Source organism: Channa argus, chromosome 18 (assembly GCF_033026475.1).
Source record: "Channa argus isolate prfri chromosome 18, Channa argus male v1.0, whole genome shotgun sequence".
Taxonomy (NCBI): domain Eukaryota; kingdom Metazoa; phylum Chordata; class Actinopteri; order Anabantiformes; family Channidae; genus Channa; species Channa argus.
In genome coordinates this window covers 18,630,692-18,648,445 of record NC_090214.1, presented here as the reverse complement: position 1 = coordinate 18,648,445, position 17,754 = coordinate 18,630,692, and the positions used below count along the sequence as shown (strand labels likewise).

Genomic DNA, 17,754 nt, shown 5'->3' with positions numbered 1-17,754 from the left:
GGGAGGGGTGGGTTGTGTCTCCCTCTGTCTGTCTGCACCTAGTTGGTCTCCGGTGGTGGATGTGCATGCATGTGTTCTGCACCGTACGGGCGGAAAAAGCGCCCAAGATCAGCAGGGAGCATTTTCCCCCTCAGTAAAGCAGCGCAGACGGAGCCGGAGCGCCGGGAGAGCGCGGAGGGCGGTGTGGACGGCAGCAGGATGGTGAGTACTAACAAATACACCCAACAAATAGATAACACCACAAAGCGTCGGGATGTAGTGTAGCTCTGCCCCGAGGTGTGGGCTGCTACATTCACCAAAGATGCCGCTCGTATCGTGTGCAGGTGCTGCAGTGGCGCTGCAGGGACAAAAACAGGTGCTGAGATGGATGTCAAGACTTTTCTATCTGGTTTTTCTTCATCCGAAGATCCACTCATACATACGTTCTCACCGACACTTTGCATTTGTTCCCAGACCGTGCAGGAATTCAACACCCTGGTAGCCCTGTACCGGGAGCAGGTCATATCCGTCGGGGAGATCTCAGCCGACTGTCCGTCTCTGCGGGCCCAGATGCACCAAACACGCTCCAAAGGATGCTCGATGGCCCGGGCAGCGCACCGGGACCTCGCTGTCATTTCTGTTTCAGGGTAAGAAATAGCCAGAGCCTTATTTTTTTTTTAGAAAACACTACATTATTATATTTTTCTATTTGTTTATTTTGGTGCTGAAATACTTTGGACACTGTCTGTATCACATTATGAAATATCATGTCTAAAGATGTTTTAATCAAAACTGTTTTGAATAAACCACAAAGTAATATGCATCAATAATGATCATCAAACACAAACAAATCAACCAGCTGAAAAAGGACATCGTTCCATGCAGCCACAGGTTTGGAGTTTTATTTGTGGATTAAACAGCGATTTCTTGGCCATGAGCCACTAAGGCAATTTCCTCGGCCGTTGCCATAGCTGTACAATTTAAGCTCTGCCATGAATTCTACTTTTACTTTGAAACTGCCAGAAAGGTGATAATTCCACTACGTATTTATTACTGAGGTCGTAGTGGGTGGTGGAGTTTTATTGGCGTGCCTTTTATTAAGGGGAGGGGAGGGGAGGGGAGGGGGGTCTTAGTGGTTGGGCCGTTATTAAAAATGAAATCAATGAAGACCACGTCGGCCACACTGAGTTCACAAGCAATCTCCCTTTGACTCCAAAAGCTCTGGTGGTTTAATAAAGGACAGAGGTCTGCATTGGCCCTTGGACCATCCGCAGCTACACAGCCTCACACTCACATTTTCTGACGTCTGCCGAGTCCTCTACACTATTATTCACCAGATAAAACACATTTGAAACTAAAAAACTTTTAAGCATTTTTTTTAGCATCACAGTCAGCTGTAAACTACGGGTCCCCCTCCTCGGTTTGACTAGATGTATTTTCTCCTGCCTCCCTGTCATCTTGCCTGCCTCTCTTTTTGTTCCCTTCCCTCTTCCTCCTCATCCTCCTCCTACTCCTCCTCTTCCTCCTCCTGCTCTCCATGCTGCAGTCCAGAGGACGGAGAGATCCATCCTGAGATCTGTCGGCTCTTCATTCAACTGCAGTGCTGCCTGGAGATGTTCATAACAGAGATGCTCAAATCCATGTGCCTGCTGGGGGTGCTGCAGCTTCACAGGAAAAGTACTATCACAAACAAAATCACAATTATGCATTTAGAAAAAATATTAAAAGATACATGCATCACAATTACAGTGCTTTTAATTTAATAATCACACTCTGACATGGAATCACTATTTAAAAACAGGCAGATTGAATATGAAAAAAAATTGTGAAAAATAGATTTAAAGGCCTGATTTTAAGCTCAATGTAAGGCCAAACATAAGTTATTCCTTTATTATCATATCTTTAATAGAAATACTTGCACACTGGAGATGCTGGAACCACCAACCGACTGTTGCAGCTACCTCAGTCTAACAGAGGATTGAACATGTTGATGATCCCTTTACTTGTGAAATAGCCATATGAAAAGCTTTCTTTACTCTTATTCCTATTCCTAAATTATGTATTGGTACATTTCGTACTTACTAAATTGGCTTTAAAAGCATCAATTGTTTTACTGGCATCCTCGTTATGGGTGATCTTACCTTGGTAAAAAAAAAAAAAAAAGATCAATATAGTAAATGTAGTAAAAAGTCTACGCTAACACATGTGCCGATTAGGGCTCAGCCTGGGCACTCAGCAGATACACTGCACCAGACACAACAAACGAAGTTGCCCTGTGTGTTCTGACCCCTTTTGATCATGGACAGCATTACACGTTCTCCCATGCTAAGCTGTTCACAACATTAAAACCATCAGACTGTAAAACCTGTATCTAACTTATATTTCCTTTCCATCCTGGTTTTATGAGTTGCCTGAAGAGAGACAGAAACAGTAAACTCTACTCTCTTGAGGCAGCAGAGGGCAGCAGAGAGCTGTTAGTGTGGGCAGCTTGTTCAGAGAAATTTAGAAACATTGACCTTAATGTATATTAAAATGAGAGATCAAAACTAATGCTCAATTTTAATTAGAGTCTGAGAATTTTCTGTTCTTCTTCTGGGATAAAACAATTAATTGCTTCATAGATTTAGTTGTTTTCGGTGTTTAAGGTCTGTTTGTTGGTTTTCTGTCTCTGTCCGGCCCTCAAGGAACAGACTCGGAGCCAAAGGTGGATTTCAAGATGGATGAAAGCTCCGATGTCCCCATGCTGGAGGACCGATCCTCCTCTCCTATAGACTTCCCTCAGGAGCAGTGGCTGGTGGATAATGACATTGAGAACATAGAAAGGTACACTGACTGCTGCTAGCTTTTCAAAATTTATCCTCACTATTTGTGAGGCAACATAAACAATCTTAATTTTTTTTTTGTGAAGTCTGCATAATCAGTTCAGTCTGCAAATTGGTTGTGTCTTTATGTTCACAGAGACATGCGAGAAATGAGAAACTTACTCAGCAAACTCAGGGACACAATGCCATTGCCACTGAAAAACCAAGGTTTGTGATATTTGTGATCAAACAGCAAAGACTTGATGATGGAAAAGAGAAGCATAAAATAAGTGGAATAAGTTTTTTCATAAAGGAGAAATATGCTAAAAATGCTATTTCCTTTCTTCCACAATTATTTGTAGAATCATATGAATTTTGACAATCAAAAGCTACAGTAGTGTGATATAGACAGACTCCAGAAATGACTGTAACTTTAGAAAAAACTGATCTGAAATTGAATAATAATAAAAAAGCATTATAATATATCATGTAATATTGCTTGCTATTAGAGACCCTTTGACCCTGGATTTTGATTCTGATGGAAACACAGAACAAGATGACATTACTGTGTGTTTGTTCCAGATGACAGCAGCTTGTTGAATCTGACTCCTCACCCACTGATCAGACAGAGGAAGAGACGCTTTCCCGGACTCTGCTGCATGGTGTCTGGCTGAGGGTCTGGATCTTAATTGGTTTTCTGATATTCTACTGTGTTTCCAAAAAAAAAAAAAAAACAACAAGAACAACAACACTGTGGAAGGATTTGTAAATTGTAAATACAATATATATTGTGATTATTTGCAAACCATTTAAAATCTATACTGATTGAAAGTAGAACAAAGCCAAAATGTGTTTAACTGGCAACAGGCCAGTTTCATAGGTGGGTTTAAAAAGAGCACCCGAGAGAAGCTGAGTGCTTTAGAAGTAAGGATGCAGCGAGGATCATCACTATTTAAATGACTGTGTGGACACAGTTTAAGAAGTGAAATAATCTCTCAACGTAAAAGCAACCATCAATGTTAAGTAATTTAACATTTTCAGAGAATCTGGAGAAATCATTACATGCTAGGAACAAGGACAAAAACTATTCTGAATGGCTGCGATCTACTGTTCTGTTATGGAAGTCACTGGGTTTCAAAACTCTGAAACCCCTTGTCAGTGAACAGTTTGTCTCTGCATCCCCCAAATGTAAATTAAAAAAAGACGCGAACCTTTAGACATCTTTGGCCTCTTTGTTTTTTCCCAGTATTGTTGGTCAGTTAGTTCTAACTTTTACTGGGCTAACATAGTTTGACCAGAGGATAATTTGGAATGATTTTGCTTTTGCTACCCACTGAATATTTGCCACCATTGGGCAAGTTTGATATTAGGAGCTTAAACTATCAGCGATGTGGTATTATATTAAAAATGACAGTGGCAGTAGCTATTCATGGTCCCCAGAGTATGGATACTAACAATTTTACCAACCTCAACATCATAAAAAGCAATAAACCTCAATGTGTACGTAGAGAAAATCTAAATATAACATATGAATAATGATAATCCTTTTTATTTTTATAATCCTGTGACCTTCTGGACAAAGTTGTTAATAAGACATCGTCTGCAATGTATTGTGGGAAGGTGAAAAAGCATAGATATGCATACGGAGAATAGTCCTAAAATGTAATACTTGGCATACTCCATGAGTGGTAATAATACAATTTCCTCATTTTAATAATTTACAGTAGAAAACACAGGGCATCAAATCGAATCTATTGCTTATATAAAATATGTTTATTTTTTTAATTTTATGACTTATTTTCTCATGATGTTATAAAATTGTTTCCAGCATGCTGCCATATACCTTATGTTGTAAATATCAGTATCAACCCTATATGTCTTAGTATGTCCTATGCTTCAGTATTTTGAGGTGTAATGATCATTGAAGCCTCTAGGGGACCCTATCAAGGCTTTTAGTCTTGTTTTTATGCAGTGTTGTGGAGCACATCATTAGGAGTCTTCCATTAAAAAAAGAAAATCTGTTCAGTTTTCCATCATAAGGGCTTTGTAGATGTTCCCCATACAGGACAATCTAAATGCCAAACATAACGAACAGGAATGTAACTGTAAAGTTCTTCATTTTGTCAGAGCCGTTTTCCCACTGAAGGTACATGTAGTGTAATTTATGAGTTCGTGTTTGTGCTTTTATTTTTGTCAATGCATTCTAATGTGGCGATGTCCAAATTGCTAAATTCTTGGTTCTGGTATATATATGACTCAGATTAGGCCATGTGTAGTTGGTGTGTTCTGCAATGTAGAGAATCCACTGCTAAATCTCTGCGCAGCTTAGGACATTTTTTTTTTAATGTGAATAAAGTTTTATACAAATAATATGATTCTTTTTTCATCTTTAAATTAGTTAAATAGTTTAAGTTATGTGTATGTGAGTTAAATTCTAACTAAAGCCAGAATGTTGTTAGCCTACTTTCACAAAACAGCAGCAAACTTTATCACTGAGCACTTATGTGTTCTCTGCATTTAATCCATTGAACCCATCCCCTTGGCTGGAGCAGTCGGCGGCCAAGGGAGGCGGGGGTGCTAGTGTCCCGCTCAGGGACCCACCTGGTGGGTGGGCTGGGATTTGCTCTACCCATTGAGATGCCAGGCTGAGACTGGAAGCAGGAGGTAACAGTGACGAAAACTTGTCCAAAGTGAGAAACCACTTCCTATATCTTTAAAACAAACATTTTTTGTTAAAATAGTTTATTATTTGAGATAATGAGACACAAGAAGCTAATGAGTGAGTTTTCCATGTCCTGGCCCATGTTTATTTTTTCCTATGGGTAATTCACAAATCACTCAACTCTTCCTTTACGTGAACATCCACTAGAAGCATACAACTTGTATTTTACATGTTTAAACTCACTGGTTTCACTGTTTTTCTTTCAACTGATACATTTAACCACCAAAGTCCTCAAATTTTATGTATATATTTTTTTCTTAATGCTTGATCTTATCTCCCCTAATGGATGTTAAAGCACTAAAACATTACATGAAATGCAATTTACCAGTTTAAATAAACTGACATGAAGTTCTTTGTATGGTAAAATGCACATTTGAGCCTTTCTCGACATGGACCAAAACAAAACTGCCAGATTGTGCAAATACTTGGCCAACTAAGAGAGAGTGGAAAAAAGTACCCCAGCCCTCTCCTCTCCCCCCAGTATCTCTGTCAAACTCAAAACATCTGGTTTATGTCTCTGCAGTGTGGAAACTCCAGAGCTCTTTATTTCCCGTAACAATGAGGGACAAGCGGGTTCGAAGTTTGTGTCCTATGTGTTCTAATTCCTGCTATTATTAGAATGTTTTTTGACACAGACATGGATAAAATTGACTGAGTGCTCTGGAGAAATCCCCAAAGGAGCTTTTATATTCTTACTGTCAACTCAGGCGCAAACCTCCCAGTCTGATTCTGCCCTCCCAGCATTGCAGAGCCTTTTCTGAAGACTGAATGATATGCTGTAATATATGCTGAAGAGGACGCTTCATCTCTGGCAAGTCTTTTTTTTCTATAGTTTTATATATATGTTTTGCAGAATTTTGCTAAGTGAGGCAATAACTTTTCGTTGAACATATATATGTTGCAAAAATATAATCTACAGCTGCAAGCAAAAATTGTCCACTGACAAATATAATAAAGCGCTTACTTAAAGTGAAAATGTTTATAATTTATCCAACTTTTCTATACACTCCTTGAGATACTTGTTACTTTTGATGATGAACATTTGTGCTTGGTGAATGTGCATTAAATTAATTGATTAATTAACTTTTTCTTTTCTCTTTATGCTATTTAAAAAAAAAGGGGATGCAAATATTTGCAGTCAAATTTATATTAATACACAATTAACTAAAACTTATTTCTTTAAATTTTGTTGGTGTTGCTTGCTTTTCCTTTTCTATATATAATTTTATGTGCATTAAAATTAAATGTAGTCAGTTTTATACCATTGCTAGAGAAAGGTTTGAAAGTCCTTTACATATCAGTTTGATGTGCTCAAGAATGTTTTTTGTTTCCCTTTGTTATATTAAAACATAATTTGATGGTTGATTGTTTATCTTTGGAATAAGTATTACTACATTTTTTTTCTGGTCATCAAATTACTTTCATAATAGGTGACGCCAGTTTAAACTCCCCTGATGGCTCCTTCCAGTCTCCTCATCCTCCTGCTACAGCTCCTCAGCTGCATATCAGCTGGTCTGGCCTGTTTCTGTGATCGATACCCCTGGAGCCCCTGGTCTGCCTGTACCAGTACCTGCAACCATGGTACACAGCAGAGACAGAGGTGAGACACAGCCCAGACACAGGCTAAAATACGGGCGAGGCAGCAGAGACACAGCAGAGACAGTAAAGGTGCAGTAAGATACAGGCGGGATACAGGAGACAGGTGAGACACTGTACAGAAGAATCGTGGGTGAAATGTAGAGTACAGATGCAGGACACCCAGCACAGAGGCCGAACTGAGACACAGCATGGACAGGTTGAGGACAATATGAGACCACAGTTAGGACTACATCATTCTTGCTTATGTATTTTGGATATTAAAAGCAACTGTAATATAACCCAGATCTTGTGTAATTATTGCGAAATACCCTATTGTCAACAGCTGTGTTTGTGAAAGCTCCTTTTGTACTTTTGTGACAGAAACTTTCAGTACGATGATTATTACTGGAAGAGCAGCTGTTTTCAGCTGTGTGACAGATATGACCGAAGAGCCTGTAACGAGCAGGCCTGTCCAATTAACTGCCTGCTGACGGAGTTTGAGCCCTGGTCCGATTGCTCCCCTTGTGCCAAGAAACAGGCAAGAGACGCACAGAGACCACACTGCAAAACAGTGACACATGCACAAGTAGTAGATTCACTGACAAAATTAACATTATTTGTTGTTGATGGACACTACTGTTCAGCTGGGGTGTGGCATAGTGGCAGCCAGGGGTAGCACAGACCCTTTTAAAAAGAATCTGACTGCATCCCCCTGGTTCCTCCTTCCGCACTGATTATGGAGAAGTTACAGTAGAACAAGGAGAACTGATGAAAAAAAACATTACCATAATGATTAATATGAATTAAATCCTATGTATTCATGTTTTACATAACACTAAAATATTGTAGCAGTTGCAACCATGTAAATAGTCCCTGGGTTGGATGGAAGCTACCTCTGCCCAACTTTTTATCACAGTTGGTTCATGACTACATGGAGTTATCTGAATACGCAGCGTTTCATAGAGCATGTCGTAGGGATGATGTATTTTTGTAGGCCAACCTGGAAGATAGCATCTTCCTGGGTTCCTCGACAAAAAGTCGGTGAGATTTTTCCATTGTCATTTAGATTATTGCACAAAATAAGCTCCATGACAACCGCAAGTTTATGATCCGTAACAGAATCTTAGCAGATGAAACGCAATTATTATTTCTGTAGCTTAAATATTATTGCCAGAAGTAAAAAGCTATTGCTTGGCTATAAATAAACTACAGCTGGTCACATGATTGTAATGTAACCACCATTAATCTTCCAATTTATTATTTGATTTAGTGCACTTCCCTCTTCTACAAAGGCTTTTATTTTTATCGCGGCCTGATGTTGCTACTTCTGAAGTATCATTTTGTCACTTGCTATAAACTGCCTTTTTGAAGACCTAAAATTTTAAAATATTAATGAATTTTATGTTGTAGAGAAAATAAAATAAAACCCCTGGACTGTCAGCTGCAGACTTTATTTCAACTATTTCACTAAATACCTCTTCAAAAAAATTCTTATACTTTGGGGCAAAGGAACAAGAAATGCAAAAATGCTAACTCATTCACCAAGAACAAACACTTGAATTATAAACTATAATCAATTAATTATATCCTTTCATCCAGGAAACATTAAAATTATTTTCAGATGGTGTTGAACCAGCTCTGAAAGGATATTAATGGAAAAAAGATCTAATACCTTTTCTAAGTTTGGTGGATCTTTAATAACTTCTCTCTCCAGTTCTTCTGTGATTGCTATTCCATGTCTAACTAGTGGCTTCTGTCTTTGTCATATTGTTGCCCTACTGTAGCTTCGGACTCGTTCTGTCCGGAGGCCATCCCAGTTTGGTGGATCTGACTGCAGTGTGGAGCTAACAGAGGAGAGGCCCTGTCACCCGTCCACAGAGTGCAAGTTACCACCCATCGACTGCAAAGAGGACTTCAAGTGTGATAATGGTAAAGTATTGTTTTACAGCTATAAAATGATTTTTGAAAAAAAAACAATTTCTTTATTTGTGCTTATTCCTGCACTTGCATCTTATGAAACGGAAACACTTCTTCTGATAACTTCCATGTTGCCGTGTACCTCCCTTGTAAGTTGCTTTGGATAAAAGCGCCTGTTAAATGACTAAATGTAAATGTTAGTAATGTACTATACAAGAAAGGGAAAAGGTGTCATAGGTGGGATTCTCAAAATATGATGTTGGTATACACAGAAAATTGGCGTTGCAATATTTCATCTTGACTGGGGGGATTCAAGCCCACATTTCAGGCACAGGCCCAATTTAATCTGCTATCAAGGCACACACAAACACACACACACACACACACAAACACACACACACACACACAAACACACGCGCACACACACACACACACACACACACACACACAAACACACACACACACACACATGCACATGTCAGATCCAGACACTTATCTGAAAACATTCTCGCTTCTGCAGGGCGCTGCATCAACTCGACACTGACATGCAACAGACAGAACGACTGTGGAGATAACTCTGATGAGAAGGACTGTGTCAATCCAACAATCGTGTGTCCTGTGGAGAAGAGACCTGCCCCTGGGTCTGACCTGGTTGAAAATGGGTAAGCTGAAGGGTCAAAGGGTCACTGCTGAGTTAACAACTCCAGTTTCAGTGGGAATCGGTTCACATTCCTCCCCACTGTGCTCATACATTACATTCCCTTTTGTTATGTGCTCTTGTTTTCCTGTGCTGTTCCTCTTGCTTTCATCCGTCCTCCACCTCTGCAGTGATCGTGACGGCCTTTTTCTTTTTTGTGTGTTCATGTAATGATCATGTACTGTAACACTGAGGTGAATATCTGTTAAAAGCAATTTCTAAATTTGATTCAAGACAATTAGAACTAAGACCCCAAACAAATAATATTAGTTCTAAAAATACAATACTTACCAATATAACATCTATTAGTTTGCTCGTGTATTGTTTAACATCGACATTACTATTGTCACTAAAACGTAAATTTGATGTTTGAAGGTTTGATGCTCTAGCAGAGGAGCCCAGAGGAGCCGTGCTGGACAACTCTTTTATGGGAGGAAGTTGCATTATCAAGAGGCCTCCAACCACACTGCTCTACCATCGAATCCCTTACAACTTTGAAAGCTTTGAGATTAAGGTAGTATTACTGTTTTCAACACTTTATAATATTGCAGAATGAGTCAAAATTGTAGAAAAAGATCTTTGGGTTTTTTCAGTGAAATGAAATGTGCCATTCCAACATTTTTTTTTACTTTTTAAAGCATTTTTTAAACCTATAAATCCGTACAGCAATGGACAGAAACCTTAATACCCATCAAACCTCATACCATTTTTGGCCTCACCCCCTTAGATGTTCACTAAAGGCTCCTAAGAGCTACAGTTTTTCCGTTGTTGTCACCATTCCAGCTGTTACAGACTGTGTTTCACAGATGTATGTATGGTTGTTAAGGTTGGAGTGCTAGAGGACTTCAGCATCGAGCCTGAACCACTCCACACAGAGTCCATCCACGAACAGTCGTCGGGTTCATCTGACAATGAACTAGAGGGAGACATCTTTATCTTCCCTATCTTCTTCTTTAGAAGGAGATTTAGGACACATGTCACCTATAATAGCGATGCGTTTGAAGCTTCAAAGAAAACGGTGAATAACTCAAACAGCACACACGGAAAATTTGCACTCACATCACTGGTCGAAGCTCTAATCTTCTTATTAATATTCTATCTTTCCTCCATAGGACTCCAAGTTTTTTCGGGTACATCAGATTCTCCCAATATCCACGTTCAAGGTGAGACAACAAGGAGACCTCGTCCTGTCACAGCCTTTCCTCCAGTTTCTCCACGCTCTTCCTTTAGACTACAACTACGCCCTCTACAGGGACATTTTCCAGCGCTTTGGAACACACTACTATAGTTCAGGGAGACTGGGGGGCCACTATGACCTGCTGTATCAATACAGCCGACAAGAGATCACCACTTCAGGTCAGTTCCGAATAATGTCTAGATGTGACAAGAGACAAATATCAAACTAGACAAAATAAAACCATTTCTGAAAGTCCAAATGGCTGCACAGCCATCCTACTGTAGGTCCAAATAAAACTGCCTCCAGGATTTGTGTCTTTTATCAGTCTGTGTTGTAACAACATGGTAAAAAGTTAAAAGAGAGGTTAAAGGTCAAAGATTTGAGAAAGTCAATTTAGTATTCACTTACTGTATGACAGTATACAACAGACATTTCACTCGGTGGTGGATGAGTGTGGAGATTCTCAGTCATTAACTGACCTTTGAGAGGTTTGTCTCTCATGTGAAAAGTTTCTTTAGTTCCAACTGACTGGCTGGTAGTCCCATGAACTTTCAAGCTCCACAGAGGTTAAATACTGCACCTGGGACTTCCAGCAAATCCAGTTACCACAGAGTAGCATGTTTGTGATCTTGTGGTGGCATTAGAGGAAAAGTCAGCGAATCACTAATTCTCCTCATCATGAAGAACACAAATGACTGTAAAAATTCTGATCTGGGATAGACCAGGCTTAACAGGGCAGGGGGCCCTTGGGACTGTGTATGAAATAACTTGTAATATTGAATTTTTAAAGCCACAATTAATAAATGAGCACAAATCAAGAACCATGACAAACAAAATGACCGAAGTATCATCATTATTGGGGGTGCTAGGGGCAAGGGGCTCTTTCATTTGTCTGTGTCCAGGGGCCCATTTTCTTATAACCTATCGTGCTATAAAGTAAAGTAAAATGTCTGTTCTTGGTTCATTTTCTTCCGCCCTTCTTCTCCACCAGGTGTGTCAGAGGAGCACATCAAAGGCTGTCTGAACCGTGAGACCAGCTGGACCATCATCCTCTACACTCAACATAGTAGTGTGAGCCGATGCCGTGATGACAAGATGACTCAGACATATAAAGGTTACATCAAATCTATGCTCTGAACACTTTCTTTATTCTCATCTGACTCTGAAAAGTACACAGAACCCATCCTCCTGGTTTTTCTTTATACTTGTGTCCAGGCTCGTACATTCAGGCAGCAGAGAAGTCTTTCTCCATGGTAAAAGGAGGTCGAACCAGAGAGGCAGCAGCTCTTGCCTGGGAGCGAGAGAGATCCACTCCGGACAAGACATCCTTCAGAAACTGGGCCATGTCTGTACTTGACAACCCTGCTGTGGTGGATTACAAGGTTAGATTTACATAAAGCCCCTCATTCATACATCACAGAAGCATTTTTGTTCTGATGTTATGTCGACGTACGTGTGGGTTTGTCCAGCTGCTGCCCATCATAGACCTTGTTCGCGGGATCCCTTGTGCTGCCACGAAGAGGAGACACCTGAGGAAGGCCATGCTGCAGTACCTGGATGAGTTTGATACCTGCAAGTGTGCTCCCTGCCCCAACAATGCAAGGCCAGTTCTCTCTGGCACAGAGTGCAAATGTGTTTGCCAGACCGGCACCTTTGGCTCCAACTGTGAGAAACGAGCTCCAGACTACACTTCAGGTACACAGAGAACGTATAAACAACAATAGGGAATAGTGGTCCTGGTAGTATCTTTCCTCAATCTGAATTCCCATTTCAGTGTTTTCTTCAAATAATATCCACAATCTTAGTCAACAAGGAAACAAGGCTCCTGGATAATTTAACAGCACTGTAGACGTGTTATATCTTTATTTTTTGCCACAGAAACTGTGAGAAATCATGTTTTTCCATAAAATACATCACTAAAACTTTATGGTCACTACATTCATCTGAAATTCACCTAGATACTCAAAGTGACCATTTTAAACTGCTGCTGCACTTCTTCAACAAGACTAAGTATGTACAGCCATGATTGAAGCTTTGGAACGATGATCCTTTGACTCCGTGCTCTCAATTCAATGCAAATGTCAGAACTATGATCACCACCATAATTTAGCTTGGTAGTATGTCACCTTGAGCTCAGTTGGCAAGGCAGACATCCACGGACCACAGGGTCAGTGGTTTGATCCCCGGTCCGAGCAATATGTCAAAGTGTCTCTGGGAAAGACACTGAACCCTTAAAAGCCCATTCCCAGTTGTGCAATGCCGGTCCAAGCCCAGGAGGGTTGTGTCACAAATGGCATCTGGCGTAACAACTGTGCCAAATCAACATGTGGACAATGATCCGCTGTGGTTACCCTGAACTCACGGGATAAACCGAAAGAACAAAAAAAAAAGTATGTTACCTTCAGCTCAGCCAGGGGTAGATATTTTAGACGTAACTAAGAGACAGTTTCGTGCTACAGTACATATAATTCTAACCAGCTTCAGGGTGAACATGTGATTTGCTGTGTAATTTCCACAGAGGAGGTCGATGGTTATTGGAGCTGCTGGGGGCCATGGAGTGGATGTGGAGCATCCATGAAGAGACATCGGACTAGACGGTGTGATAATCCTGCCCCACTGAGAGGAGGCCAGCCGTGCAGTGGTCCTGACAGACAGGAAGATCCATGTCACATCTCCATCTTTGAAAAGTAGGATGAACTGTTTGCTTTACATCTATATGAAAATTCCGATTGTTTAACTTATAACATCTTGAGGGTTGGAGGTACTCAGCGATGCATGAATGCAAACAATGTTTTTCATTACTGCTTCTACAGATATTTAAACTCAGAATGACAGAATACTTACGTTTTATTATGTCTTAATACACATGGATCTACTGTATGTTCTGGTTCCCTTTTTCTTGTCCAGACAGGACACTTGTGACAATGACAATGACTTCACAGTGGGCTGGACGGATGAGCTGCCTCCTGGTGTGCAGGGCTGTCGGAGGCCACAAAGGCCTGGAAACAGCTTCCTCAGGGTAATATATATTCACCACCACCACCAGCAGCAGCCAGCTAATGAGACAGACAGACACTATAGTTCATTGCTAATACAACAGGCTTAATATGTCTCATCTTAAACAAGAAGAAACAATAACTTTTTTGTCTGTGCCATTATTGTCTGTGGAAGCTTATTGCTGCTCATTAAACTACTGCAGGAAAATAAATATTCAGAATAAACATTTCTTAAATGTTTAGAAACATCTTATAAATGCCAATAGGAGAAGACAGGGCTAAAGGTTTAACTATTAAACAGAAATAATAAAAAAAAATATGATGTCAATTTTAATGTAAATCATCTTCACCAAATAAATAGGCAAAATTCAATTTTAATGTGAAATAACAGAATCGATTTTAAAAAGGCTTTTAATCTTAAAATCTTCTGCAATGTCCCACTTACATGCTTTATCTGACAATATCTGTTTTTGTATTCTTTCCTACTTTCACTATATCCATCCTCTGACAGAAAGCAAAGCAATATTATAACTTTGGTGAGCATGAGGAATTCAAGTGCTTTACTGGTTTTGAGCTGGAAGGTTTTCAATTTATCAACTGTCTTCCTGATGGAACCTGGAGTCCACCAGCTGGCAAATGCATCAGTATGTTTTATTTTATTTTTTTTTTACATATATCATATATCCCCTGTCATTCTCCACAAAGAATCACAAAAAAAACTTACACTAATACCCATTATTATTCTGTTCTCCTCTACTTTTAGGGAAGCTGTGCCTTCCACCTGAGGTCCCTGATGGAATGGTGCTATCCCCCAACAAAGACAATTACAGAATAGGGGAATTGGTGGGTTTGGACTGTAATGAGGCAGGACTGCTGCCGCAGCCACAAAGCATCTTCAAATGCAGCAGCAGTCTCACCTGGGAGCCCCCCCTACCACCTGACCTACGCTGCACCAATGGTACTGTAGATTATAACTATAACAGGCAATTAGAAAATGAAATACTTGGGAGAAGCTCAGAATCCTAATTGAATAAACAGTCTGCACTTATATAGCACTTTTCTACATATAGGACTGATACTGTTTCTCATTCACGCTCCAATGGGGGAGCTGCTCTGTAGCTGGTCAACACTCACCGGGAGCAACTAAGTTGGCGTTCAGTGTCTTGCTCAAAAACTCTTCAACATGTGACTGAATGAGCAGGGGATTGAACCAGCAACTGGGGGGATTGGTGGATGACTGATCTATCTTCCTGCGCCACAATTGCCCCAAACAGTTTGACATCATAAAAATCAGACCTTGACCTAAAACCTTACCAACAGCTAAGACATATTTTGTTAGCCTTAAACATATTTGTGACTTAATTAATGTGTGTTAAACTTATTCATGTGATGCTTTTTGAAACAACTTAGCCAGTACACTGAGCCAGTACTGTGTACTGTAATCAGCACTGTAAGTGCTTGATGTTGAACTATATTTAACTATTAAAGAAAATGTTAAGTATTAATGGCCCTTTTTTGTAAAAAAAACAAACAAAAACAAAAAAATTTATTTTCTGAATTCTGAGAGAAACAAAATCTGAATTCTAACTCAAATTTCAGAATTCTGAGTTGAATCTCAGAAGAAAAGTGTCAGAATTTCACATTTTAATCTCAGAGGTCTCAGAAATTTGTTCTTTTTATCTCCGAATTCACACTTTATAATGAGAATTCTGAGAATAACAGCACGACTTTCTTCTCAAAATTCCGTATTGCAAGAAAAAAGTCTGAATTTCAAAGCTTAATCTCAGAATTCCAGAAATACCCTAATCAAAATCCTCTTTGTAACATTTTGACTTTTTATAGGAGGGAAAGCACAGATATCTCTAAAAAAAAAAAAAAACAATAACAGTGACACTGTGCCATTCAAGTATCCCAAGAAGTCATGACAGTGATCAGGTTCCCATCCAGATTCAGGACAGATTTTAACATACTCACCTTTACCAGTGTCCATGCACCAGCTTTTCTGCCTCCGTCAAGTGTAAAAACTTTAGTTCATAAATCCTGGGAGCACAAAACTGAAGCATCCTTCATTAATTTGGAACTTTCCCTAACATGAAAAAAGATTTTTCCGTAGTGATATAATTAACAAGCTGATTATATATTTTGTATGAAAATCTCGTTTTGAAGGAATTTCTTGTTTCCCTTACTCCACATGTAGAGCAACCTTTTGTTCCTGAGGGTCAATGTGGGCCAGGACAGAAACTACAGAACTCCCAATGTGTCTGTATTCCACGGGAGAGCTGCCTGTAAGTTTTTATGAATTCTTTTATCCAATTGTATTTTGCATGTTTTGCGATCTTATAATCATGTCATTTTTGAAACTGCGTCTAATGTGAAACACGGTTTCAATTGCATATTTTTAATTAAATGCACTATACAAAAATGTAAAAATAATAAAGAAATATTCAGTATAGGGCAACTTTAAAATGTGAATGTGTGTAATGCATTATTCTTTCTGAGCTGACTGACCTGTGTATGTGTCTATGTGTGTGTGCAGTTCACAGCCAGCAAATCTTTGTATCCTCAACGTAGATGTGGGCGTCACCGTGACAATGTCCGTGTGCTCCTTCCATGCTGGTCTCTGCCATGGAGATCCACTCTTCTATGTCAGCGAGGGTCCATGTGATGCCTCTGATTCGGCCCAACTGGAGTGGGCCAAGTTCAGAGCCCAGATGTCTGCAAAGAGCTCAGTTCAGGAGCCTTGTGATCTCAACAAATGTTACGAATGGGAGAAGTGCAGTGGTGAGTTTGTTCGACAGGAAGCCATTTTTCCATTCAGTTTGCTGTCTGCTGATAGTAAACAAATGATCAAACCTCTATGCTGATCACTGGTGTAAACTGAGAAAATAGGAGTAGAGTATTTTTAATGTTTTAATGTCTCCTCAGCATTCAAGAAGTGTGAGTGCATAGCTGCTCGTGACTGCCCCAGAGTGGGAACACACATGTTCTGTGTGAAGCTGATCAGCACCCAAAGGACCCGCAGCATGAACCTTTGTTCTATGGCCGCCCTCAAATGTGCCAGCTATCAGTTCGAGATTCTCAGCGAAGGTGTCTGTGAGTCTAAATGATCCCGCTCAATGTTTTCTGTGCTTTTAACCAGCCTCAGCCTCTGAATTTATCTCTCAAGTACTTTGTCAAGTATTGCTCCACCACTGCCACCACATAGTGTAAGATACGTATCATTTACAATAGTGTCCTTTTTGAGTGTGGTAATGACGTGTTAAAAGTTATAATATCATTAACTGCTGAAAAATCTGTGCTAATGCCACCTACATTTAGATTTCCACCAAAGTTGACCATACTAGAGGACAAATCTGAGCCTACTGAATAGAAATACTGAATTTGGTGGACATAAAACAGCCAGGACCTATTGTAAAAAGGAACATTTGTTACATTGCATGTAAATAATGTTGGGCATGAAAATGTTGGAGCACATCAATGACTTGTAAATTTTGCTGTTTCACATGAACCTTCTTTGAAAGACAGAAAAGGCAGCAGCAGTCGCTCACATCGAATTAGAGGCACAGAGTATAAATGCTACATTACTACACCCTTGTATCCACAGTGAATTTACATACAGCAGAAGCAAGTTCGTGTTCAGTGTCTTCCCCATTAGTTACATAGACTCAACCCCCCCCCCTTGAAATTAGTAGACAACCCACTATATCTCCTGAGCCACCGACACTTCACAGCTGTTGCTAAATGTGCTTTAAATGCAATAATAAATGTATAAAATTGTACTATTGCCTTTTTATTTCTTACAGATGTCTGCATTTTCTACTCAAGTGTGTACAATAATCCTCAGTGTTTCCCCCACAATATATTTCACCCTGTAAAAGTATATTGTT

At 39.8% G+C, this 17,754-nt stretch overlaps 1 protein-coding gene across 2 annotated transcripts; it reads left to right on the top strand.

The window, feature by feature from the left end:
- Window position 1: 1 nt before the first annotated feature.
- On the top strand, window positions 2–17,646 carry c6.2 (complement component 6, duplicate 2). 2 transcript variants are annotated; one of them, XM_067483269.1, is made up of 21 exons: window positions 2–201; window positions 454–626; window positions 1,526–1,656; window positions 2,664–2,802; window positions 6,971–7,102; window positions 7,462–7,618; window positions 8,865–9,009; window positions 9,518–9,659; window positions 10,070–10,208; window positions 10,521–10,712; window positions 10,807–11,050; window positions 11,863–11,985; window positions 12,087–12,253; window positions 12,341–12,566; window positions 13,390–13,558; window positions 13,779–13,890; window positions 14,379–14,511; window positions 14,631–14,825; window positions 16,065–16,152; window positions 16,404–16,648; window positions 16,793–17,646. In XM_067483269.1, the coding sequence occupies exons 1-21, from the start codon at window positions 70–72 to the stop codon at window positions 16,972–16,974; spliced, it is 3,366 nt and encodes a 1,121-aa protein (XP_067339370.1). In that variant the 5' UTR covers window positions 2–69; the 3' UTR covers window positions 16,975–17,646. The 2 variants fall into 2 exon arrangements, with proteins under 2 accessions (XP_067339370.1, XP_067339369.1); XM_067483268.1 differs by lacking the exons at window positions 2–201; window positions 454–626; window positions 1,526–1,656; window positions 2,664–2,802 and adding an exon at window positions 6,049–6,313 and having other exon boundaries at window positions 6,933–7,102.
- Window positions 17,647–17,754: the final 108 nt, after the last annotated feature.